Here is a 25800-nt window from a genome sequence, read left to right as displayed (position 1 = left end):
CCTGCCTGGCCTCACCCAGAAGTGTGCGGTGCTGGGGCCCAGCTGCCTCAAAGGGCAGGGACCAGGGGCTGCTCACTGCGGGGCTGGTGTGGCTGTGCAAGAGAAGACCAAACCTTGGCTCTGGCTTTGGCTCTGGGGACAGGTCTCCAGCCCCACATTAACACCCAGCCCTGGATGACCACGCCGGCGGCAAGTTCAAGAGACAAGGCAGGGACCCCCAAGGGCACTAGGCACTGTGGTTCACAGAGCCCAGCCCCTCACGTGGGCAGCTGGCTCCACGTTCCCCAGCCTGGGTCACTGTCACATGGGTTGGGGAGGGGTGAGGGTGCCCAGGTCAGAGTGCCCATCAGGGGGCGGTGCTAGGGTCCCTGCCATCTCCAGAGGCTTACATGGTCAGGAAAGCTCCCTGAGAATGGCCCAAAGGAACACCAGCCCATCGTGAGACCCGCCTCCCAGCAGCAAGTAACCCCAGCTCTGTCAGCCGTGCTATCCTGCTCTGAGAAGCAGTGCTAATGTGAGCGCTGCTGAGAGACGTAGGCCCTGGGTCACAGCTCCCCATGGCCTTTGAGGGCCCCCCACCAGGAAGAGGGGTGAGAACCCCAGTGCCTGCTCAGGGTTCATGGCAGGTTCTAGAAGATGGCGTGTGCTCCAGCTTGGGGCAAGCTGGCATTTCATCATAATCATAACTACCATCAGCACACGCCTGTGACAGCCGTCTGAGGGGAGAGAACTTCCTGACATTGCCCGACAGATGCCCGTCCCCTAGTCGCAGGCCCCAGAGAAGGGACAGCTGAGCTTGGTGCTGCCGTGCGGCCACTGACTAACAACCCCCCAACCCTCCACCGCAGTGCTCTACCAGCCCCCTGGACCCTGCCCCTTCTTGTCCCCGCAAGTCCCGTCAGCCCATCGAAGGCAGAAGCAATCACGGTGACGGTGACGGGAGGGAGCATTGCCTTTTAAGGCCTCTCCAACTGCAGTGCCAGCGCAGAGGAGCCTTTAAAGGGCATTTCTGGCTGGGCCAGCCCGCCCGTCCCCAAATCCAGAATAAAAATAGAAGCGGCGCCCCAGATGGCTTGGCTGCTCCAACTCCCCAGAATGGCCCCTCTGAGCCCGTGGCGGGCAGCCAGGGGGCGCACCAGGCAAGGCACCCCAGCTGCGAGGAACATGCAGCCCAAGACGGGCACCTGGGACGGCAGGTGGGAACGCTTCGGCCACCCTTGGCAATGTGGGGCTGAAGAACCACCCCCAGGGCGGCACCCCAGCTCTCTCTGGTGTCAGGAGGAAGCTTGCCAGCTGGTCACTAAGGGAATGAGGGAGACTGTGACAGCCCCCAGCCCTGCTCCGTGGGGCCCTCGCTCCGCTGCCCAGCCAGGCACAGGGAAGGGGCTTTCAGGAAAGGGCCTTTAGGGTAGAGAGACCTGTACACCCAGCAAGGCCTCACTCATCACGTGGGGCCTTGGACAGAGCCTGGCACACACAAGGGCTGCCGAGCAGGTGTCCCTCCCATCCCTCAGCCTGAGTACAGGTGCCATGAGGGCAGAGCTCGTGCCTGTCTTATCCCTGCTAAATCCCCAAGGCCTAGAACAGCGCCTGGCACATGCAGGCATCACATAAAGACTTAGAATGAAAACCTGACGGAGTCCTGCCACCTTCGCAGGGCAGAAGCTGCTCATCGGGCACCCACCTCTGTCCCCCAGGCATGCTCTGCTTGTCTGCTCAGTGTCCCCCACAAGTTTGAATAAGTAGCAAACCTGGAAAAACCTGCAGGCTTACTGGACTTCCCTCTAAACCCAAAGATGGGCTAACCCCAGCCATTTTCCCTCAGAGCCATCCCCGGCTAGATGCCCAGCCCTGAGATCTTCCCTCTTAGAAGGGCAGCACCCTCCACCCTGCCCCTGGGGGCCCACGCTCACCTGAAGTAGTCGCTGCAGGCGGCCAGGACCACCTTGTGCGCGTGAAAGGTCTCTTGGTTGATGGTGAGCACGACATCCAGGAGCTGGCCCTGGGCGCGGAGGGCGGCGAGGCCCTGCAGGAGGCTGGTGCTGTGGCCAGGGGCTGAGAAGGTACACTTGAGGGCCCCGTTCTTGTCGGCCATGCTGGGGGAGAGCAGAGGTGGGCAGGTGGCTCACCGGCCTCAGGGCCGTCTGGTCCCTGGGCAGGCTTGGCAGGGCTCTGAAGCTGCCCCGGGTGGAGGCAAAATTGCCAGAACCAGCCCCAGAGAAGTGGAAACCAGGCCTGGGTCCCAATGGTGTCTGCCACCTGCCCACTGACTGGCCGTGGCAGTGGATGCGCCTCTCCAGCCTCCATTTGCCGCCTGTGAAATGGGCGGGGTTTGATGCAGGACCTGCAGAGCCTCCCGCATCCCTTTTTTTTGTATTTGAGATGAGATTCACATAACATTCATCATTTTAAAGTGTACAATTCAGTGGCATAAAATCCACTCACGATGTTATGCAACCATCACCTCTATCTAGTTCCAGAACATTTCAGCACTGTGAAAGAAGACCCACCCCCATTACCAGTCACCCCCCCATCCCCCCTCCCCCAGGCCCTGGCAACCACTAATCTGCCTCCTGTAACTATGGATTTGCCTGTTTTGATGTTTCATATAAATGGAATCATGCAACATGCGGTCTTTTGTATCTGGCTTCTTTCACTCAGCCTGATGTCTTCAAGGTTCATCCACGTTGTAGCGTGTGTCAACGCTTCATTCCTTTTTCTAGCTGAGTAATATTCCCCTGTGTGGACACACCATAATTCCTTTATCTGTTCACCCATCTATGAACCTTTGGGTTGCTTCCAACCTTCTCCTCTTTAAAAATTTATTTCATTAGCTTTCATTCTAAAATGACCTGTGCTGGGGCTTCCCTGGTGGTGCAGTGGTTAAGAATCTGCCTGCCGATGCAGGTTTGAGTCCTGGTCCGGGACGATCCGACATGCCAAGGAGCAACTAAGCCCACGTGCCACAACTGCTGAGCCCGCGCTCTAGAGCCCACGAGCCACAATACTGAAGCCCGCGCGCCTAGAGCCCGTGCTCCACAACAAGAGAAGCCACTGCAATGAGAAGCCCACGCACCGCAACGAAGAGTAGCCCCTGCTCGCCGCGACTAGAGAAAGCCCACGCACAGCCACAAAGACCCAACGCAGCCAAAAATAAATAAATAAACAAATAATAGCAAATAAAATGACCTGTGCCTACTGAGTGCTCGTTTTAAGGAACAGGACTCTCCATGTCACCTCACTGTCCCCTGTGCCCCAGTAAGCCATCCCCACAAGTAAGCCCCTCTTCTCTCCCCTGCAGGAGGCGGGGTGGGATTAGTTGCCAGCGCAGAGCTCCAGCACAGGTCTGAAGGAGGAACTCGAAACCTGCAGCCTCCCGGGTGGCACTAAGCCCCGGGGTTGGGGGTGCCACGGGCCAGCTTCTCACCGTGGGAGAGGGAGAGCCACCTCCAGCGGGTGCTGACCTTCAAGGTCCAGCCACTCTGACACCAGCCAGCATGCCTCTCGTGCCCTGTACCCCAGGGGAGGGCGGCCACACGACCATCAAGTCACCCTGGCCGTTTACGGAAGAATTCGGCTCTGGCTGCACTCGGTGGATGCCCAGTCGAGGGGAAACGCCTGTCAGTCCTACCTTTCAGGGACACGCTGAACAGTCTCTCCGCAGCCCCAGAGCTATAAGAGGACACAGGAGGACTGAACCCGGGCCCAGGAAACAGGAGGTTGCGTGGGATCTTCCTGTCACCAAGGTAAGGAAGCCATAAAACCAAGAATAACTGCCCTAAGATGGATTTACCTATGGGGGCAGTTAGCTGGGGATGCGACAAGTAAAACAGATTCCTGCACCTCAAAATGAGGACGCACAAGGCAAAGGTTGTCTTGGAATAAAAATAAAGTTTTGAAAAGGAGAGGGGTGGAACTAACCCAAATGCCCATCAGTGGATGAATGCATAAACAAAACATGGTATATGAATACAATGGAATATTACTCGGTCATAAAAAAAGAATGAAACTGATTCATGCTACAACATGGAAGAAACTTGAAGACATCAGGCTGAGTGAAAGCCGCCAGACACGAAAGGCCACGTGTTACACGATTCCATTTATATGAAATGTCCAGAAATCCATAGAGACAGAAAGTAGATTAGTGGCTGGGGGAGGGGGGGTGTGGAGTGCCCGCCTGAGGGTACAGGATTCCCTTTGGGGTGATGAAAACGTTCTGGAACTAAACAGAGACGATAGTTGCACGACATTGTAAAAGCACTAAATGTCACTGAATTATATACTTTAAAATGGTGAATTTTATGTTATATGACTTTCACCTCAAAAACAAAACAAAACTCAAGGACATCTGAGCCTTCTCAGGTCCTGGGCAAAACCCTGCCATGACCTCCAGGGCCTCACAGCATACAAGGTCCTCTGTGGCCCAGCCCCTATCACGCCCACTCGCTTCCCCTCATCCCCTACCACCCCCCCAGCCCCTGTCCGCTTTGCTGTTTCATCTCGGAAAACTTTTGTAGAAATGCAGAGATAAATGAGTAGTTTAGGAGGTCCTAATATATCACTTCCTCCTCCAAACACAACAGAAGGGGGCAATGCCCATCAGCCTCCATGGGGTCAAGAGCCTTCCCAGGACTCTCTCAGCCCCCACACCCCACCCCAGGCAAAGGCCATCCTCCCCAGCCCTCTGCTCTCTCCCCATGGCCTCCGGCTCTCTGGAACTTGCTTTCCCATTCCTGGGACTGACGCCTGCCCCTGCCCACAAATGAGGGCCAGGAATGTGGGCACTGGTCTTTCCAAGAAAGCAGGAAGAGAAAGAAGGCTCCTCGACTCCTACTGCCCACCAGCTCCCAAAACACAACCACGGGGTAAAAGAGCTGACGCCGGGCACAAGACACACAGTCGCTGCTGACGGGAGGTCCCCGGCTCGCACAGGCCGCCCCCATCAGCCTAGGGAAACTGCAGAGCCTAGGGAAAAGGGGTAAACCATCCAATGTGTAGAGGGGCTGCAGGGCCCTGGACACTGCCTGCAGGCCTGCGAGGTGCTCAGGGTTCCAAAGGTATGGGGACGTGGCGGGGGGACAGGGGACGTGGCAGGGGGACACCACCTGTGCTTAACGGAAAACCATCCTGTCTCTGGGAGGCAGGAACACATGTGATTCAGAGCCCAGCGCTGTGGTCATCTGAGCTGGTGATACTGGGATGCCAGTGGTGTCGGTAGCCAGATCCTAGGTTTGTCCTGGAGGCTGGGTGTGCAGACCATGGAGGGAGGGAAGGAAAGGGGCCCAGGAGGACCCTGAGTCTCTAGCTTGGCTGAGTCGCCTCTCCCCATGAGGTGGAGGGGACGCCCACCTCACACGCCCCCCTCCTCTCCCAGGCAGGAAGCAGCCAGTGCTGCTGCATCCAACCCATCCTTCCTGACTGGGTCACTGCTCAGATCCGAGTCTCTGCTCTTTTGGTTTCCCAAGAACCCCACCTGACCCATGTTCCGAAGATCACGAAGAGAATGTCATTGGACCCTCAGGATTCAGAAGGCCTCCAACTGTACCCACCCACTGGCCAGGGCTGCCCTCAGCCATATAGGCCCTGCCAGGACATCTCCAGGGACAGGGTCTTGCTGTGTCCTCTCGGCGACACCCTGTGACAGGTCTCTGGAGCGCCGAGCCAAAGCCACATCCCACATGAGCCTCCAAGGACCCTTGAGGTGCTCAGATCCATCCCCTCCCTCCCCCCCTCTCCTCATGGGCTTTTTTGTCAGCCCCTTGTCTGTTTCTCATGGGTGGGAGGACACAGCATGAATGAGACAGAGCAGACCTGCCCTCGTCGGGTGCACAATCCAGGAAATGGGGACCAAAAGTGGTCACATCATCCACAACTGGCTTCACATCGAAGCTGTGAATGTCCCGGGGGGAGGAGACAGGAGCTGGGAGCAGAGAGGTGCAGAGGCCAGAAAAAGTGGGGGTGTCCCCGGCTTCTCCTCCCAGCACTGCCACCCCTGAGGTTAGACAGTGACGCCCAGCCTCTCCCTGGGAGCAGAGGGCTTGGCTGCATCCTGGGTGTTGGCCCTAAGGCCCGACTTCCACAAACGGCCGTCCCTGTGCAGGGCCACCTCCCCTCCCAAGACGGGCCCCCTCCTGCCTGGGGCCAGGTGCTCCACCTTCCCTGTGCAGTACAGTGGCCTGGGATCAGGGACGGCTGCTGTGAACCCTTGGAACCTCCCTCCCAGGAACAGGGTGCAGAGAAGAGGTGTGTCTCAAACCAGGGACCGTGTTAAGATGCAGACGCAGACGTGGACTTGGCCAGTCTGGGTAGCCCCGGGGATGGCAGTGCTGTTCTCTGCAGATATCACTCAGCACAGCAGGGGCTGCGGGGCGTGAGGAGGTGACACGCAGACAGCACCTGTGTGCCCCTTTCATCACCAGGATCCCCTAGAGTCATCCAAGCCTGGAGCCTGGCCCTGAGCAGAGTGTCTGGAGGGTTGGGCCGGGACCCAAAGCCTGGGAGGTGAATTTTGGCCAGACCCACTCAGGAAAGACTGCCCGGGCTGCACCATGGCCCTTGCTGCTCCAGGCTCTGGCACCTGGTGTGAGGAGCAGAGGGCAGGATTCCGAGGCTGCCCTGCTATCTGCCAGCTGTGTGACTAAGGCACGTTCCCCGGTCCTCTGGGTCTTCATTTTCTCAGCTCTCAAATGGGGCAGGCAGAACTGCCCTGGTGGTCCAGTGGTTAAGACTCCACACTTCCACTGCAGGGGGCACGGGTTCGATCCCTGGTTGGGAAATAAGATCCCGCATGCTGCTCAGCGCGGCCAAAATTTTTTTAAAAGGTGGGAAGAGCTTCCCTGGTGGCACAGTGGTTGAGAGTCCGCCTGCCGACGCAGGGGATGCGGGTTCGTGCCCCGATCCGGGAGGCTCCCACATGCCGCGGAGCGGCTGGGCCCGTGAGCCACGGCCCCTGAGCCTGCGCGACCAGAGCTTGTGCTCTGCAACAGAAGAGGCCTCAACGGTGAGAGGCCTGCGTACCGCAAAAGAAAAGAAAAAAAAAAACGCCAAGAGAATTACCCAAAATTGAGAAACATGGGCTTCCCTGGTGGCGCAGTGGTTGAGAGTCTGCCTGCCGATGCAGGGGACACGGGTTCGTGCCCTGGCCCGGGAAGATCCCACATGCCGCGGAGCGGCTGGGCTCGTGAGCCATGGCCACTGAGCCTGCACGTCCGGAGGCTGTGCTCTGCAGCGGGAGAGGCCACAACAGTGAGAGGCCAGCATACGCAAAAAAAAAAAAAAAAAAAAAAAAAAAAAGGTGGGAAGGGGCAGGGAGGAGCAGACGTCACAGGGCTGCCATGAGGCTCCCTGGCCCCCATCACCTCCTGGGAAATGAGGGACCACAGACCCCCTACTTCCCCCAGCTTCACTTTGGGCTGGCAAAGTGGGGGGCTACATCCTGCCACCAACCATACAAGCCACTCACATGCCTTTGAATGGGGCCAAGTGCTTGGGAACTTGAAGCTTGGAACCACCCACAGAGCACCAGCCCACGGCAGGTGTCAAGTGAGCCTGGCTGGCCTCTCTGTGTACACCTCACCTCACAGATTTTGTATATTCCCCCCACCCAGCATTTGACATTTTGCTTTTAGCTGGCCTCAGTTTTTTCTTAGAAGTTCCTCTGAAAGTGTGAGGCAAGCTGGGAGGATTTCCTGTGCTTCCTCTGAGCTCTGGGGACTGGCGTGCCTATGCATGTTTTCACCAGAAGAAAGATCTCCCACCAGAGGCAACTTCAACCTGGGGCTGCTTGGTCCCTGGACATATATTTACAGTGGTCCTCCATATATAAAGAGCACCAAGAAATCAATACAAAGCCAGCAATGTCACAGAAGGATGTGGGTTGACAGTTCCTAGGAAAGGAAGCACAGCTGGCTGGAGAGACCTAAGACTCAGCCTCGCTCACGATAAGGGAAGTGTGCTTGCCAAAGGACTGGCTTCACCCCTCAGGTGGGCAGAGTCATGGGGTAGGCCATCTGGCAGCAGATGCTCTTGTCCATTCCCAGCAGGAGTGCGAAGAGGGACAACTCCCAGGCAGGCAGTTTGGTACACCTAGAAAAATTCTAAAGGTTCACATCCTTGACCTAGCAAGTCTACTTTTGGGATTTATCTGAGATATACTCGCATGTGCAAGTTGAGAGATGTGTGAGGATATTTACCAAATACCATTTCTGGGGGCTGAAGATGGGAAACAAGCTAAACACCCTTTAAGGGGGTACAAAGGGCTGCCCTCCAGCAGAGCACGGAGGCCGTGCATACTCTGAGCGTTAAAACGCTCCTCTGCTGGAGTTAGGACACCCCGGCCCAGGAACCCCTACAAAGCCCATAGCACTTCTGCTTACAGGGTGTGGAGCCCAAGTTGCACCAAGGGGGTAGGAAACAGCCCCTTTCTGCATGCCTCATCCTGTCCCAGGCGCTCCTCCTCGTGCCCCCAGCAAGGTTCATGGCACCTCACAAGGCTGGTTTCCTCCTCCCATCTCACCGGTGGGACAACTGTCCCTGAAGCCCCCACCGCTACCCCACACACACTTCACAGCCTCTGGGGAACTCAGGGAAGGAGGGAGGAAGCCGGCAGGGGCCAGAGTCCCCAGCCTGGACAGAGAAGCAGGCTTGGCTGGGCGGAGGTGGGCAGGAGGAAGAGGGAGGGCCAGGGCCTGGGACCGATGACTAAGGGAAGGACCCATTACTCAGGCCAGCCCAGACAGGGGGCGGCTGGCGAGGCGGGGCCCCGGGCCCCCAGGAAGGCGGCAGCGGCAGCCCTTGAGCTAGTCCGAGTCTCCAGACGGCCACCCAAGCCACGGTCACCCGCGCTGAGTCATCGGAGCCAATGCGTCAGCAGCCGGGTCAGGGCGTCTCTGGAGGCCACTCACTGCCTCCCCAGCTGCACCCTCAGCCTGGACCTGGCCTCTGACCATGTGCCCCCCACTGTCCTGACCCCAACCCCCGCGCTGTGTCTCTCTACCACTGTCATCAGGCACCCCCAGCCATGTGCAGTCCCGTGCTGAACAAGGGAAACAGCTGCTGCCTCCCTCTGGATGTCCCTGCATGGGAGCTGACAGCCAGTGGGACTAGGTGGGGTAAATGCCCACCTGTGGCAGGATCCCCACAACCTCCAGGCGTCCCCAGCCTGCTGAGCCCATTGCCCATGCTGTCGCTGGATCCTTGCTGGCGCCCCCTGTGTGGGCTCCTTCCTGCCCCCCATTCTTCATGGGGTCACCCCCCAAATATACCAGGGGCTAGAGTCCTTGCCTCAGGGCCTGCTTCGGGGGTACCCAAGGCAGGATGGCCTAGTGAGGGACAGCCACAGGAGGTACAGAGCCACACCAACAGTGACAGAGCCCCGCGACGGCGGTAGGGGCTGCCTTGGGAGCAGCACTTGGTGGGGAGGGCGCTCCCCTCCTCCTGCCCTCGCCCGGCTGCTGGCCCTGGTCTCCACGGTCGGTTTCCCAAGCCCACAGGAGAGATATGAAGCCCCGGAAAGTTTTTTTCACTGGAATGTCCAAAAAAAAAAAAAAAAAATGGGAAAAAGCAAGACCAAGAAAGAATTTCATGGAAACATTTCTTTGGGGTTTTGTAAACTCCTTTCCCACCCCCACATGGAGCCCAAAGCTCAGGCCAGAACAGAGTCTGACGGTATTGCCCCTTTAACATACTGTTCTTACATGCAAATTCCCTCACTTCCCCTCAAAACAGAGAGCACTTCCACTTTCAAAGCCAATTTTGGTTTTATTGTCCATGTGGCTCGATGGAGTACAGCAGCGCAGTGCAGCTGGTTGGCTCACACCCCAGCTGATGCAGTACCAGGGAGCTCCAGGCCATTCCACCTTAGGGTCCTGGGTGCATCAGCAGGGAAGACACTGCACTTGGGGTGACAAAGGGAGATAGAGACCCAGAGAGGGGGAGAGAGACCCAGAGAAAGAGAAAGAGACCCAGAGAAGGGGGACAGAGACCCAGAGAGAGGGGGACAGAGACGGGGTGGGGGGGAGACAGAGGCTGGGGGATGGGGATGGGGCTCTCTAGCTGCAGAGGGAGAAGCGCCGGCAGCCCACTGGTGACCTCTCTGTCCTATTTCCCACACCACCAACCACTGCCTCCTATCTAGCCACACTGGAAGCTTCTCTGGCTTCCCCTTCCTGCCCGCCTCAGACCCTTCACAAAGCAGGCTCACTGACAGAGCACATGCTGGGCACAGCCCTTCACAAAGAACTTCATGAATCCCTGGCCAGCCCAGGAGGTCAGTGCAGCAAGTGTCCCTTTCAAGATGGAGAAACTGGACTTCCCTGGTGGTGCAGTGGTTAAGAATCCGCCTGCCAATGCAGGGGACATGGGTTCGATTCCCTAGTCCGGGAAGATCCCACATGCCGCAGAGCAACTAAGCCTGTGCGCCAGAACTACTGAGCCTGCGCTCTAGAGCCCGCGAGCCACAACTACTGAGCCCACGTGCCACAGCTACTGAAGCCCGCACGCCTAGAGCCCGTGCTCTGCAACAAGAGAAGCCACCACAGTGAGAAGCCCGCACGCCACAATGAAGAGTAGCCCCTGCTCACCCCAACTAGAGAAAGGCTGTGCAGCAACGATGACCCAAGGCAGCCAAAAATAAATAGATTTTTTTTTTTTAAAAAGATGGAGAAACTGAGGCCCAGTATGCCCCCCCCCCCCATGGCTGCAGGCAGCTCCAGTACTGGCTCCCACTTCCCACTCTACTACAGCCTGCTGACTCTGCCAAGGCCACTGCTCTGCCTTCCAGGCACGCAGCTCCATGGATCAAAGGTGCGTCTGAACCAAGGTCCCACATGTCCCACAAAGGCAGACACCCCAAGCCACTGTTGCTGTGGTTACCACAGTATTTCACAGCTCTGGGTACTATGCTCCCAGCCCAAAGGATGGAGTCACCATGTTTTGGCACCTGGCAGTAGCCCTTAAATGCTCCGGCTGGCCAGCAGCCCCCATGCTCACGTCAGCACACTCTCCCCTGGGGCTGCTCACCCCAGGCCGGCTCCGCCCTCCTCACCCCCAGACAGCCGCAGCCCCACAATAAGGGGCAGCTCCTTCTGAGATGCCTGCAGTCCTCTCGCAGGGCTTGATCCCCGGGCACGCTGGGGAGCAGATGAAAGAGCAGGGCTCCAGTGTGGACAAGTGTGGAACCCAGGAGCAGATGAAGGTCCTCAGAGCAGTGTCCCAGCAGGCCTGGAGGCCAAACCACTGAGAGAGACTGGGGGGCACAGAGACCCATAGAGAGGGGACAGAGACCCAGAGAGAGAGAGAGAGAGAGAAGAAGATCTGGCCAGGGCCCCAGATCCCATGTGCCCCTGAGCCTGGGCTCTTTCCACAGCATCAGCTGAATTGTTTATTTCTCCCTCCTGGTCATCATACTGGTTACTTCCTACATCTTCTGCGATAATTTAAATCAGGATGCCCAGTGCCAAGGTGGATCTGCGCGCCCCATGGGAGGCCAGGTGAGCCAGGCCGCCAGGCAGGGACAGAGCCTCATCCACTCCTTCCCACCTGCTCTGCCTCATCCAAGAGCTGGACCGTGGACACGTCTAGGGCCCACTGCGAGCCCACCCTGGGAGCACATCACCCACAGAGACGCTCTCCCTGAGCCCTGCAAAGGGGCGCCAGGCCATGGTTGCCCACCTCATCTTCAGAGCATCACCAGGCAGGGCCACCTCCCACACGTATGTCCTTGGCTCCTGCCTGTCTGTGCCTGCAGTGCAGTGACAGGGTGACAGAAGAGAGGCGGTGCTGGGTGCTGGGGAGTACCGGCAGGAGGGAACCATGCAACCTGCCGGCACCCAGGACTGGTGGCTCCTGAGAACCCCGACATGACAGCCAGGGAGGTTGAGGGTCCAGAGGGTGGTAGGGAAGGCAGACAGGTTCTAGAACCCACGTCCACCTCAAAAGAACCATCATGACTCCTCCCAAGGACCCAGAGAGGTGACAGGAGCAAATTCCTAGGGGCTGGGAGTAGAGGCAGGGGTGTGCCTGGCCCCACAAGTTACCAGCCTCACAATGAGACCCCACCAGCCATCCCCAAAGCCTGGCTGGGATCCTGAGCCTGGCGCCAGACAGCCTCACTCAGTGCTGGTTCCACTCAAGGCAAGTGGAACCACCCGGTCAGTTCCGTCATCCCGCCCTTCTGAGACAGGGACAAACCGCATGAATTCCCCCCACTCCCACAATACTCACTGGGTTACAGCCAAGAACTCTACAGGTATGGCCCACCCTCCCACAAGCAGAAGGCAACAATGACATCAAACTCCATCACTCTCCTGCCTAAGCCCCCTGTGGCTCTCCCACAGTCTTGCTCCTCAGGGGACACGGTGAGCCCAGTGCCCCTGAAGCCCAGCTATGACCTCTTGCCCAGGCTCTCTGCCCTCACCCCAGCCTCTGACCAGTGCCCCAGGGAGCCCAGGACGTAGGGATCTGGCCACTGCTGATGGACAAGAGGACCCTGTAGGCAGCACTTCCCCAGTCCCAGACCTGCCCAACTCCAGCAACTTCTCAAGGCTAGGAAGATGGAAGGCGGACACCCAGACCCTCCTTCCCTCATCAGCAAGCTCTCTGCCTCCACGTACCCCCACCCCTCCCCATCCTGGCAAGCGAGCACCCACTCCATGCAAGACTGTGGGCCCGGGGCAGTGCCAACCTGGTTCCCAGCTCGTCTCTCAGTGGGCAGCCTGGAGAGGGGTATACCACTATCGCCACCATCTTACAGATAGGGACATTGAGGCACAGAGAGGTTCAGGCACCCACCCAAGGCCACACAGCACGTAAGAGGCCTGGTCAGTGTCGGTCTCTCTGTAGCCCCAGGTGGACGGGCCCCCTGATCACCTCCATGATGCAGACGGGGAGACTGAGGCTGGGAGAGCTGAGACCACTCACCAGGAAGGCCAAGCCAGGAGGTGGACGTGGAGCTGGACAGTAAGTAGGGCAGGATGTGGCTCCTCAGTGGCAGCCAGGGCAAGGGTGTGGACTATCCCACTGACCCTCCAGCTGTTATGAGGGAGGTAACCCCATTCTGCCAGGTCACAGTGGGAAAGCCCCACCCAGGCCTCACACCTCTCTGACCCCAACCCAGCTCTATTTGTCTTGTCTGCCCATCGTTCCATCTGGTAAACCATCCATCTGATTCCAACCTGTCTCCTCGAAGCTTCAACAGGAGCCTCACCAAGCAGGGAAGGGTGGGTTCTGTCTCCTGCTGTGTTCCGGCACCTGGCACCATGCCCAGCATGTGCTCAGAGCTCAGTCACACTTGTTGATTAAATGGCTGGATGGCTGAGTGGGTGGGTGGATGAGCGGATGGATAGATGGGGAGATGGATGATGGATGGATGGACAATGGGTGATAGGGTAGATGAACAGATGAATAGACAGATGGGACAGATGGATGGATGGTTGGATGGAAGGATGGGTAGATGGATAGACGGATGGAAGGATGGATGGACGGATAGGATGGGCGAGGTGGCAGGTGGCTGGCGCCTGACTCCTATCTCTGCTTGTTGCAGGTATCTGCTGCACGTATCTGCTCTGTTACCCCCTCCGTGGAACCTCCTGGTCCAAGTCCTGGGACTAGGTATGCTATCCTTTGACGGCTCAACCAGGAAGCCCTCGGCAGGCTCCTCTCTGGGGTGTCTGGCCTCCACACTTTACTCATGCTTTCCCCGTGTTGAAGGGCCAACTCTTTCTGCCCCCCACCTCCACCGCTCCTCCCTATACGCTGCACTCTCGAGCCCACTAGCTCTTCCACGCTCCTCTATCACTGTCCCTTCCAAGCCTTCTCGAAGTAGAAGGTCTCCCCCATGACCTCCCTTGCCTTCATGGACCAGCCAGGTTCCCCACAGCCTCCGTGACCCCTCAAAGCCCAGCCAGGGCCCCAATGCCAGGGGCAGCAAGGGCTACTAATAAGCAGGTCTCAGGCTGAAGCTTCGCCTGTTTCGTTCCCACCCACTGACAAGAGGCTGATCCCAGTAAGAGCCCATCCCCCCACATTATCCCTGCTGCACTGGGCTTGGAGATGGGGCCACTTGAATGAGCAAAACCCCTTCACTCTACAAATTAGGCAAGTAGGCACATGACTGCATGGCCCCAGAACACCACTCGGAAACCCTGTGAGAATCCAGCACTGCAAATGCCAGCATTTCAGGACCCAGCCCAGCTGCCTCCCCTGGCAGGGCAGGTATTGAGGCTCTGAAAGGGACAGTTCCACCAAATGGCATGTGCTCATGCCTGGTGGTGCTAGGCCATTTGCAGGCAGACACAGTATGGGTATGGCGCAGCAAGGACCTTCTAACAGCAGCACAAACTTAGGCATCAAGAGGGGCCTCTCACGAGCATCTTCATTTTAGGGGGTGCCAACATCCTTTCCTTCTTCTGTTAAGAGCCCCGTTTTCCTCAGGGAACCTCCTTCACTCTCAGCCCCAATGGTAAGGATCAGGAGACGCACCCCTGGGCTGAAAAGGGAGAATTCATAACCCAGCCTGGCCAACCAGAGCCTCCCAGGTCCCCAGCCACGCTGACTGAGCCCGGGATAGGGAGTGTGACCCATCCGACCCAACCAAAACCTTCCCTGGGACTTTTGCTGGAGCCACCAGGATGGAAACTTGCCTCCCCACTAGGGTTGCTGGGATGATGGGGAGCAAGGTGAGGTTACCTTGCCCAGCCAAGAGCTAAGAGACGGGAGTCACAGGTTCCAGAGGAATCATCTGAGCTCTGAATTTAATGAATATAAAAACTGGAATTCTCCCTGAACTTATTTTTTATGTGAACGATGAACTTTTATTTTTTAACTGAAGGCAGTGAGTCGAGTTGAGTTTCTGGCTCTCGTAGCCAAAAGGGGCCTTCAATGTCAGAAGCCTCTGATCTGGGGCTCGAATTCCGGACGAGCCTCTGGAAAAACCACTGTGGAGTTAATACTTCTCCAGCTACCACCTCTCCCTGCAATGCACACTGGCTTCCTACCCTGGGAATGGGGACAAGGAAGCCTCACTGGTTGATCTGCAGGTGAGTGGGTGGTGACCAGACCCAGCCCAAGCCCCGCCCGCCCGTAAAGAGACAGTCCAGCCATCTCCCTGTGAAAGGTCAGCAAGCTACCCATGCCCCCTACTGTGAAAGTTCAGCAACTCTAAATGCTAAAATGCTGGAAGCGCGCCTAAGGCTGGAGCCGCAGGGCAGCCCAATGCCATCAGCCTTGGCAAGGAAAACACCACCCAGAGTTTCTGCAAGTGACTCACGTGGAGCATAAACATTTGTGTGTTCCCAGCCTCCCTGCCTTACAGCCCACGGGCTGCCATTACCCCTTGCACAACAGAGGTGGGGAGAAAAGAGAGAGAGCAAGAGAAGCCCTCCTAGGATCGACCAGACTTCACCAAGCCAGCACACAGTTATGACTTTAACTATAGTCCTGGAAGTTTTCCAAGTTGAGGCTGCCTCGGGGGTCTGCAGCGGGGCTCCCCTACATGACTGTTGCTTCACGGGCATTTTGGCACCACCACCCCCCAAACCCTCCCTCAGGAGAATGTCCCACTCTCAGCTACAGTCATGGAAGATTCCGGGTGATCACGTCTCCCTGCTGCTGCTTCCTCCAGCAGACTGCTTCAAATTCTAACATCCCTTTGAGAGGCGAGCTGTCCGGATATCCAGCCCAGCCCAGCCCAGCCCAGCCCAGCCCAGCCCGCTCCTGCTAGGATCCTGTCTTTGACCCCTGTGGAATTTTGCAGTTGTGGCGTCAGAAAACGTCTTCGGTCTCGATCCTTGATCCTCGGGTGACCCCCTCTCGAGGCCTTTAAAAGCCCAAAGGTCCACCCCTCAAGATTTCCTCCAGGCTGAGCGTGTTCAATTCCGGAAGCTGCTTCCCTCATAGGAAAGGTCCGCGATTCCCCAAAGGTGCCGGTTACTTCCTCCCGAATCACAATATTTTCAGTATGCGGCGAGGTGGTCTGCGGGAAGAGCTCAGCAGCGGGGCTGCTCGGCGAGGGGTCTGAAATCACGCTGGATGCGCCCCAAAACCCACTCCGCCAAGGAATGTTAGGGAAACGCTCTCATAGCCATGGGGGATGAGTTCTGTGAATCCTGAGCAGCCCTCTCTGAAGGGAAACGGGAAAGGGGCGGGGAGGAGGAAGGGACTGGAGACTCGGGGTTAACAAGTGTTAAGAGCCCGTCTGCACAGCTGCGGAGCGGCTACCACAGGAGGAGGGCGGGTCGGCCCGGTGGGGACCCAGCGGGCCCCAGCCCCCACTTCCCCCAGCAGGCAGCTGGACAGGGAATGCGGCTGGCCCTTTCCCCGTCTTCAACACGGCGCTAAGATCCTGTCCGTGAACTAAATGGAGCTCATGCAAAAGGGTGCTGCTCACACTGGCTTCTCTCTAACGGGGCTGATTCACTGACAACACACCTGTGAGTCTCTGTTTCTCTACCCGGACCCTGCCATTAACAAAAATCAGAAGAAGAATAGTGCCCCTTGCTCGGCTGGCCATGGAGGGCCGTTCCAGAAGCCTCCCAGTCAGGCCAGCTCCCCCTGCAAATCCATCGTAGATTGTATGTAGAATATCCGCTAGACTGTATCAGAGCCTCCACAGTGAAGCCCTGCCTGCGGGGAGCACACATTCTAGGGGACACAGATCCTTAAGAACACAGAATGGACCATGAGCCTGGGGCAGAGGACGAAGAGGGGCAGACGGGGGGAGTCATGGTGGACAGAGTGGCCAGGCCCCAAGGAGGCAACACAGGAGTTGTGCAAAGCTCTGGGACAGGTCACCCCAGCCGAGGGAGGGTGAGCCCACGAGGCCCAGGAGGGGCACCAGCCTGCTGTTGGAGATGTGGGCTGTGGAAGCATGGGGGCCCGTAGGCGGGCAGGGCCTCGCCGTGGGGGCCAAGGGGATCATGTGGAGAAGTGAATTTTGTTCTGAGACTGTTCTGAGAGTGAGGAAGCCCCCGGCAGGTGTCAGGCGAGGGACGGCCTGGTCTGATGCCTGCCTTGGGAGGGTCCTGCCAACTGGAGGTGGGGGGACAGCAGCCAGGAGGGCAAGAATCGATGGCAGCTCAGAGCCAGGATGAGGTGGAAGTGGAAGAAGGGGCCGGATGGGGATGTGGCTCAAAGGCGGAAGCAACACAATGTGCCAACAGATTAAAGGAAAAGAGAGCAAATAAGTGTGCACGTGGTGAGTGCTCTCAAGGAGGCCAGAGGAGAGAGGCAGGAATTGAACTGGGAAGGACCAGGTCCTGGTGGTTAGAAGACCAGGGACCCTCGAGCAAGGACAGGCACGAGGACTTTCCAGAACAGAGGGAGGACTTTAAGCCCTCCAGGCCAGGTGTCCATGTCTGCTCCCTGTCCCCACTGGATGATCTCGGGCAGCAGAGCCTCTCAAGCCAAGTGGGGCCTCATCCTCCTGCCTGACGCGTCCACGGCAGAAACCTGAGAGCTGGTGACTCCCAACCTGGCTGCCACCATGGGTCAGCATGTCACACAAGTTCAACCTTGTATCTTCCCCAAACCCATGCCCACCTCACCATCTCCACGCGCCCCCCCTCAGCCCAGGCCCCCTCATCTCCTGCCAGAGGGATCCTTCCAAAACACAAATTTGACCCAGGTGCCCCCTCACCCAAACCCTGCACCAGCCCCCAGTCTCCCCACTCCTCCCTCTCACCCTCTCTAGCTCCTCTCTGCCCTCCGGACCCCTAAAAAGCCAGGCTCCTCCCCCTCCAGAACCTGCACATGCCACTTGCCTGTACCCAGAAAACAGGCCACCTCCCGAGACTCCCTTCCCCCAAGCTGATGGCACTAACCTTTAGGCTCTGCTCAACCTCATTTGTAAGGAGACGCTCAGAACCTTCCGGAGAAGTCAGGAACCTCCAACTCAGCCTCGGGACATTTTATGGCAACCGTGGGGAAATGACAGCCCAACTGCTTCACATGCTGGCACATAAGTGTCCCACACAGGCACAGCCCCTCTGTCTGGGTGTCCGGGGGCCCATATGCCCAACACCAAGCACAGCGGCAGGCACACAGGAGGCATGTGACCATCGACAATCGCCAGGGGAAGAGAAGGGTGTCAAATGAGTCCCATCCACGAGAGGAAGGAGCTGGGGATGCCGAGAAGTCACCCTCCCTCCTCCCCCTTCTCTAGGGCCTTCAACCCTAAGTCTGAAACATGCCCCAAGACCAAAGGGCAGGAGTGCAGAGAAGCCCCACTTTTAAAGTGGCTGGGGGGGGAGGCAGGCGCAAACCTCCAACCTGGCCCCTCTGAGCTCTCGCGTGAGGATCGGCAATAAAAAATAACCAGTTAAGGAAAGTGGGATGACACACTACGTCTACTCCCTAGAGATGGCGCAATGCTAGCAGAGGCTAATAACGCCTTTCTACCCCGACAAGAAGGCCATCCCCGAGGGGTCACAGCTACCGGATGGAAGTGGTTCAGCTATGAGACAATCCGGCTGCACAATTCAGGGCGAAGTGTTCAGTTTTCAGAGCAATTTCACATCCTGAGCTCAAGGGACCCTACCAGTGAGAAGGTGAGGAATGGGGCGCCTCACTCCTAGAGAAGGAGCTCGGCTGTGTGACCCAGCCCCCCCAGAGCACCTCTGCCCAGCACTCTCTCCAGCTTACCCCAGACTCAACTGCCCCACCCCAATACTCTGCCAAGACCCACCAGCTCATGCTCTACACTCTGTTCCTAGGTGCCAGGTTCACATGGCAGCATCTGTCCTCTCAATGCTGCAGAAGCAGCTCAGACTTGACATGTTCCATTCTCCCACTGGCCCTGCCACTGTCCCTCTCATGGCCACCAAGTAATGATACTACCATCCTCCAAACTGCTCAAGCCAACAACCACAGAATGAATGCTTGTATCCCCCCAAAATTCAAACATTGAGACCTATTCCCTAATGTGATGGTATTAGAGGGCAGGGCCTTTGGGAGGTGATTAGGTCATGAGGATGGGGCCCTCATGAATGGAATTAGTGCCCTTATAAAAGAGACCCCAGAGAGCTCCCTAGACCCAACCACTATTTGAGGACTCAGCAAGGAGGCCGTGTCTATGAACCAGGAAGTGGCCTCTCCAGACACCAAATCTGTCGGCACCTTGACTTTGGACTTCTCAACCTCCAGAACTTCAAGAACTAAATTTCTGCCGTTTATAAGCCACTCAGTCTATGGTATTCTGTTATGGCAGCCCAAACAGACTAAGATACCAACTTTCTCCTCCCAACGTGTCACATTGGCTCGTTAGCAAGACCTGCCAAACACCCCATGATCCCTTCTTGGTCCATGCAGGCACAGCGGACAGAATGCTAACAGCTTCAGGACCACAGGGCAACACTGCCACTTCCACACACACACATGTGCAACATGCTGGGCGCCCTCTGAGCATACCTTCACCCTAGTTTGCTTCTTCCCAGCTACCCTGCCCAGTGGGTCCGGGGTCCCACTTCCCGGATGAAGACTAACACACAGAGGGTTGCAGATGTGCCCAAGGCATGCAACAAGCATGTGGGTCTGATGAGGTGCCTGATGTCACCAGATCTCCCAGAATTCCTAGGAGGAGTTGAGTTCCTGTCTCTGAAGGGTCAAAGTCCTGTCTCTCCCTCTCAGCTGAAGAGAGGATGAGGCCAAAGGAACAAGAATCGTCTCAGAAGGCCAAATCATTGCCCAGTCTTTCACACAGGGGTTGGGGGGCTGGACTCTTCCAGAGCCTCAGGGATTAGTGGAGACAATCTAGGGTGCAGCCAGAGAGGGCTTGTTAAGAAAGTTTAAACAAGCAAAGGCCACCAAGCCAGGAGCAGACGCCTCAGCTGAACTGTGCCAAACCCACTCACACTGTGTCCCAGTCACGACTTCTCAGAGAAACACCTGTGACCGGCGTGGCCCTCACCCAGATACTCCTGCCTCGCCCCACAAGAAGCAGTGTGAATCAATGAGACTGGGCCCCATCCAGACACCTTTAGGAAAGACGGGCAGTGGAGAGAGGATGCCAAAGGCCCAATGTCTGAAGAAACTTCGTGGCGAGAAGGTTCCTCCAGAACTAGGCAGGCCAGGTACCTCACAGCGATGGAATTTTAGCTGGGGAGGTGTGACTCCTGGGAGAGTTCCTCCACCCCCTCACAACACACTGTAAACCTCCTCTCTCTCCAGAAGCCTGGACCCCCTCAAGGGCCTGAGGTGGAGCTGAGAGGGGGCCTGCTGCAGAACAAGTTTCTTTTGTGTGAGTGAGCCTGCAGTTAGGACCCCACCTCCCCTCAGCAAGCGCCCAGCCAAGGCAGCCATGCTCTGTCCATCCCAGAGGTTCGGCTTGGTCATTAACGACCATCTCTACTAGGCAACGGGTTTTTTGTTGATCCCTCGAGATAGGAAGGAAGGAGAATAAGCTTTTCTCTTTCTTTTTTCCCCCTTGGTTGCAGAAAAGTGAAGTTGGAACAAACAAGTTATGTAATGCTGGGGGCGGCTGGGGGAACGCAGTCCCTCCTAAGGACAGTTTTTCGAGTTGTGGGACCGTTGGAAGGGCCAAGGAGAAGACAGGAACCGCCCCCACCCCTGGCCAAATGACAAAACCCTTCATGGGACAAAAAGGCAGATGCAGGCACCACCTGGAAGGCTGGAAAACCAGACTCACAGACAGGGCCAGCCTCCCCCCATCCCTGGCAGGCCCACAAGTCTCCCCGAGAAGACAAGGGACAGACGTGACCACCTAGAAGGGACGTCCTACCAGCCAGACTACAAGCCCTAGAGAGCTTTTCCACACTCCATTCATCCATCCCTCCCTCCCAGCCATATTTCCTTTTTTTTTTTTTTTTTTTTTGGCTGCTCCAGGTCTTAGTTGCAGCTTGTAGACTTCTTAGTTGTGGCATGGGGATTTCTTAGCTGCAGCATGCGGACTCTTAGTTGTGGCATGCATGCAGGATCTAGTTCCCCAACCAAGGATCAAAACCGGGCCCCTGCATTGGTACCGCAGAGTCTTACCCACTGGACCGACCACCAGGGAAGTCCCCCAGCCAGATTTCTTGAACACTTCTTTCCTCTGGGCTGCCCGTGCTCCAGGCATACAAGACCAAGACTACACGAGACAGACATGCTCTCTACCTTCAAGGTACTTCCACTAATAAACACACCAAGTAGTGTTGGGTGGTGACTGCATGTTCAAGGACACACAACAGCCATAGGACCCAGCAATTCTGCTCCTGGTATATACCCCTAAGAACTGAACCCAGGTGTTCAGACAAAAACTTGTACATGCATGTTTATAGCAGCATTACCCAAAACAGCCAAAAGGTAGAACCAACCTAAATGTCCTTCAGCTGGTGAACGAATAAACAAAACGTGCTATGTCCACACAATGGAATGTTATGCAGCCATAAAAAGAAATGAAGTACTGACACACATTACATTGTGGATGAACCTCGCAAACATTAATATGGAGTGAAAGAAGCCAGACACTGAAGGTCACATATGGTACGATTCTATTTATAAAACAGGTAAATTTACGGAATTCCCTGGCAGTCCAGTGGTTAAGACTCTGTGCTTCCACTGCAGGGGCATGGGTTCCATCCCTGGTTGGGGAACTAATACCTTGCATAGTCGCGTGGTGAGGCCAAAAAAAAAAAAAAGGTAAATTTATAGAGACAGAAAGTAGATGAGTAGGGACTTGCCTGGTGGTGCAGTGGTTAAGAATACGCCTGCCAATGCAAGGGACACGGGTTCGAGCCCTGGTCTGGGAAGATCCCATATGCCGCAGAGCAACTAAGCCCGTGCGCCACAACTACTGAGCCTGCGCTCTAGAGCCTGCGAGCCACAATTACTGAGCCTGCGTGTCACAGCTACTGAAGCCCACGTGCCTACAGCCAGTGCTCCGCAACAAGAGAAGCCACTGCAATGAGAAGCCTGCACACAGCAACAAAGAGTAGCCCCCGCTCACCGCAACTAGAGAAAGCCTGCGTGCAGCAACGAAGACTCAACGCAGTCAAAAATAAACGAATTAATTTTTTAAAAAAAGACAAACCAAGTAAAAAATGGACAAAAGATTTGAAAAAACACTTTACCAAAGATCTGAATAGCCAGTGAGACCATGAAAAGATGTCCAACATCGTTAGTTATTAGGGATATGTAAAATGCAACCAAAATAAGATACCAACATACACTTAGAATGGCTAAAATTAAAGACTGGCCACGTGAAGTGTTGGCAAGGATGGGGAGCAGCTGGAACTGTTGCACATTGCTGGTACAAATGCAGTTATGGTTCAGTCACTCCAAACAACTCAGCAGTTTCTTGAAAAACCTACAGTGCAGAGGGACTTCCTTGATGGTCCAGGGGGTAAGACTGCACTCCCAATGCAAGGGGCCCGGGTTAGATCCTGGGCTGGGGAACTAGATCCCACATGCATGCCACAACTAAGAGTCTGCATACACGAGTAAGAAGTCCGTATGCTGCAGCGAAGATCCCGCGTGCCACAACGAAGACCCAGCGCAGCCAAAATAAATAAGTAAATATTTTTTAAAAATACCTATGATGCTTGCTTCGGTAGCACATATACTAAAATTGGAACTTATCATGGCCCCTGCACAAGGATGACACTCAAGTTCGCGAAATGTTCCATATTTTTCAATCTAACCTCAAAAAATAGGAAGCAAGGGGCTTCCCTGGCTTCCCTGGTGGCACAGTGGTTAAGAATCCGCCTGCCAATGCAGGGGAATCGGGTTTGAGCCCTGATCGGGGCTCAACTACTGAGCCTGCGCTCTAGAGCCCGCGTGCCACAACTACTGAAGCCCACATGCCTAGAGCCTGTGCTCCTCAAAGAGAAGCCACCGCAATGAGAAGCCGGTGCACCGAATGAAGAGTAGACGCCGCTCACTGGAACTAGAGAAAACCCGCGCACAGCAACAAAGATCCACCACAGCCAAAAATAAATAAATAAGTAAATAAATGTATTTTTAAAAAATAGGAAGCAAAAGTACAAAGATTCAATGAACAATTTTTTATATTTTCGGGGATGGGGAGGCCCTACTTGTTAAGAACCTCAATTGCTAAAGTGAGGGGTTATGCTACAGTGTGCTTCATTGATTTCCTCTGCCTCTTTTGCTCTGTTTTATTGCAACCCCTAAGTTGTTCATCACTCTAGTATTTGTAGAAAGGTGTTTTGTATTTTGCCACATCATGATAATAATAGTCCCGGTTTGACTGGCTGGTTTATAAGTTTAAGTACAAATAAATAAAAGATCCATTTTACCCTGAAAAAAAGAAAAAAAACTTAAACCTACACCTACCATAGGACCCAGTCATTCCACTCCTAGGTATTTACCCGAGGATGAAAGTATATGTCCACACAAAGATGCATACCCAGATGTTCACAGCAACTTTATCTGCAATTGTCAAAATGGAAACAACCCAAATGTCCATCAACCAGTAAATGGATAAACAAATTGTGTCCATCCATTTAATGGAATAGTAGGCAGCAGTGAGAAAAGAATGAACTTCTGATACTTGTGACAACACAGATGAAACTTCAAAAATATTCTGTTAAGGAACAGAAGCCAGACACAAGAAGCCACATATTATATGATTCCATTCATGTAAAATTTCTAAAAAGACGAAACTACAGAGGGCAAAAGCAGATCAGAGTGTGCCTGAGGCCAGGGGTGGGAGAAGGGTTGACTGCAACGGGCTTGAAGGAATTCATTGTGGTAATGGACGCATTCTGAAAACCTGGATTGTGTTAATGGGTACATAACTCTATAAATTTATTAAAACTCAGTGAGGAGACTTCCCTGGTGGTCCAGTGGTTAAGACTCCATGCTCCCAAGGCAGGGGGCAATCCCTGGTCAGGGAACTAGATCCTGCATGCCGCAAAACCCCACATGCTGCAACTAAAAGATCCCTCATGTGGCAACGAAGATCCTGTGTGCCGCAACTAAGACCCGGTGCAGCCAAAAAAACAAAAAACTCCAAAAAACTCAGTGAACTGTTCAGTTAAAATGAGTGAATTGTATAGCATGTAACGAATTATACCTCATTCTTGCCCCAGGTTATCCCTAGCCAGGGCTCAAAGCAGGGACTAGGATTCACTGTCCCTTACATGCCACCTCCTACCGGTCACCAAATCCTGTCCACTCTACCCCCTGCATGTCTTCCCAAATCCCCTCATCTCTCTTTGCTCCCCACTACAGGCCTCCAAAGCCCAACTCATGCACCCAGACCCTCAGGCCTTTCTGAAGCACACGAGTATTAACCACTTCATCATTTATCACACTGACGGAAATTATTTGCTCCCATAAGCTCACCAGCAAGAAAAAGTCCGAATTTCTTCCTTGGTCACTGAGGGTAGCAGACTGTCCTGGGGGACTGGGATGAGAAGGTCTAGATTACTCTGGCCTTGTGCAATGGGAAGAGGGAGGGAGGTCTTACATCCTAAGATCCCCCCTTTCCCTCTGAGAACCCAGAACAATGCATAAAAATACCTTCAATTGCTATGCCAATTCTGCGGTTCAAACAACCAGTCTCAGGACTTGTCCAAAGGGAAAGGGGGCCTCTCTCAGACCAAAAGGGGTGAATTCTTCCACCATGATCTGAGGGCAAGACCATGCTTCAAGTTATTTTCCTGGGGGTGAATGGGATTTACAACCCACGGGGCTTGGAGGGAGGAGCCACAAGGTCGGACCCTTCTCATGTATTTTTTAAACCTTCAGCGCTCTCTCACCATTTTCAGGCTTCCCAAGACCCATTCTAGCCCCCCAGGACCCCTGGGACCCCAAGACCTCTCCCTGCCAATCAGGACTCACTGGGACCCCCAGGGCCCCTCAGCTCCCTCTCTCAGGTTCTCCCTGGTCCCTCAGGCCTCTTTCAGGCCCTTGGGTTCACTTGAGCCTCCTACTCCCAAACTTCTACAGTCCTCACTCCTCCCAGGTCCCCTCAGCATGTCCTCAGGACCACCTTTAGGAACCTCAGGGTCCTTCAGCACCCTCCAAGAAGCCGTGGGCCTCAGCCCTCCAAATTCCCCTCAGCCCCTCCTCAGAGTCGCCCAGACAGCCTCAACAACCTCAAGACTTCCTATAGCCCCTGCTCAGGACCTCCCTGCCTCCCAGACCCCTTGGCATCCCCAGTTCCCCCATGGCCACAACACAGTCAGGAGCCCCTGGGTCTCCTTTCAGACCTCCACACCCCTCAAAGCCCTCTAAGGCCCCTAGGGCCGCATGCAGACGCCTGGAGGCCCTGGGGCCCCCAATCCGCCTTCGGATGACCCGTGAACAGCCCTCAGTCCCCTCAGTACTCCATAGCCACCTAAAGTCCGCAGCCCCCGTAAAAATCCTCGAGCCTGCCCGGGCCACTCCTCCAGGACTCCCCTTAGGTCACTCCAGTCCCGGGGCAGGTGCAGGCCCACCCTGTGGGCTGGTTCTCACCTGTTAGGGCGCTCGGGGCCCGGGCCCGCGCGGAAGCCGCCGCCACCAGCGCCACCACTGCCACCGGACGCCGCCATCTTCCCGCCGCCGCCACCGCGCGTGCTAGTGACGGGAACCGCGCGCGCCGGCCCGGGAGACTAAGTCTCGGGGGGGTGGGGCGGGGCCTGCTCTGCGGAGGGGCGGGGCCCTAGGCGAGGGGCGGGGCCGGGTCTGAGGAGGGAGCGGGTCCTGGGCCGCGAGGGAGCGGGGTCTGCGGATGCGCTGGGGAGGGCAAAGGCAAGTGCCGGTTCAGCAGGAGGAGGGGGGTGGGGCCTGGGGAGAGGGGCGGAGTCTGGGACAAGGCACGGTCGTGGGTCTGAGGAGGGACCGGAGACTGGTGGGACAGGG

General features: G+C 56.0%; 1 protein-coding gene and 1 pseudogene across 1 annotated transcript in view; one reads left to right on the top strand and one right to left on the bottom strand.

The window, feature by feature from the left end:
• Positions 1–25565, bottom strand: part of KLHL26 (kelch like family member 26) — a 28606-nt gene extending 3041 nt beyond the window's left edge. The window contains exons 1-2 of the mRNA XM_065875049.1: positions 25414–25565; positions 1914–2096 (exon numbers count right to left, since the gene is read on the bottom strand). Of these exons, the coding sequence (XP_065731121.1) occupies positions 1914–2096; positions 25414–25490 (260 nt within the window). The 5' untranslated portion in view covers positions 25491–25565. The remainder of the gene's footprint in view (positions 1–1913; positions 2097–25413) is intronic.
• On the top strand, positions 22529–22622 carry LOC136121748 (U6 spliceosomal RNA; annotated as a pseudogene).
• Positions 25566–25800: the final 235 nt, after the last annotated feature.

Source organism: Phocoena phocoena, chromosome 3, assembly GCF_963924675.1.
Source record: "Phocoena phocoena chromosome 3, mPhoPho1.1, whole genome shotgun sequence".
Taxonomy (NCBI): Eukaryota; Metazoa; Chordata; class Mammalia; order Artiodactyla; family Phocoenidae; genus Phocoena; species Phocoena phocoena.
Note: the sequence above shows the minus strand (reverse complement) of the source record. Positions and strands in the feature narration are given on the sequence as shown.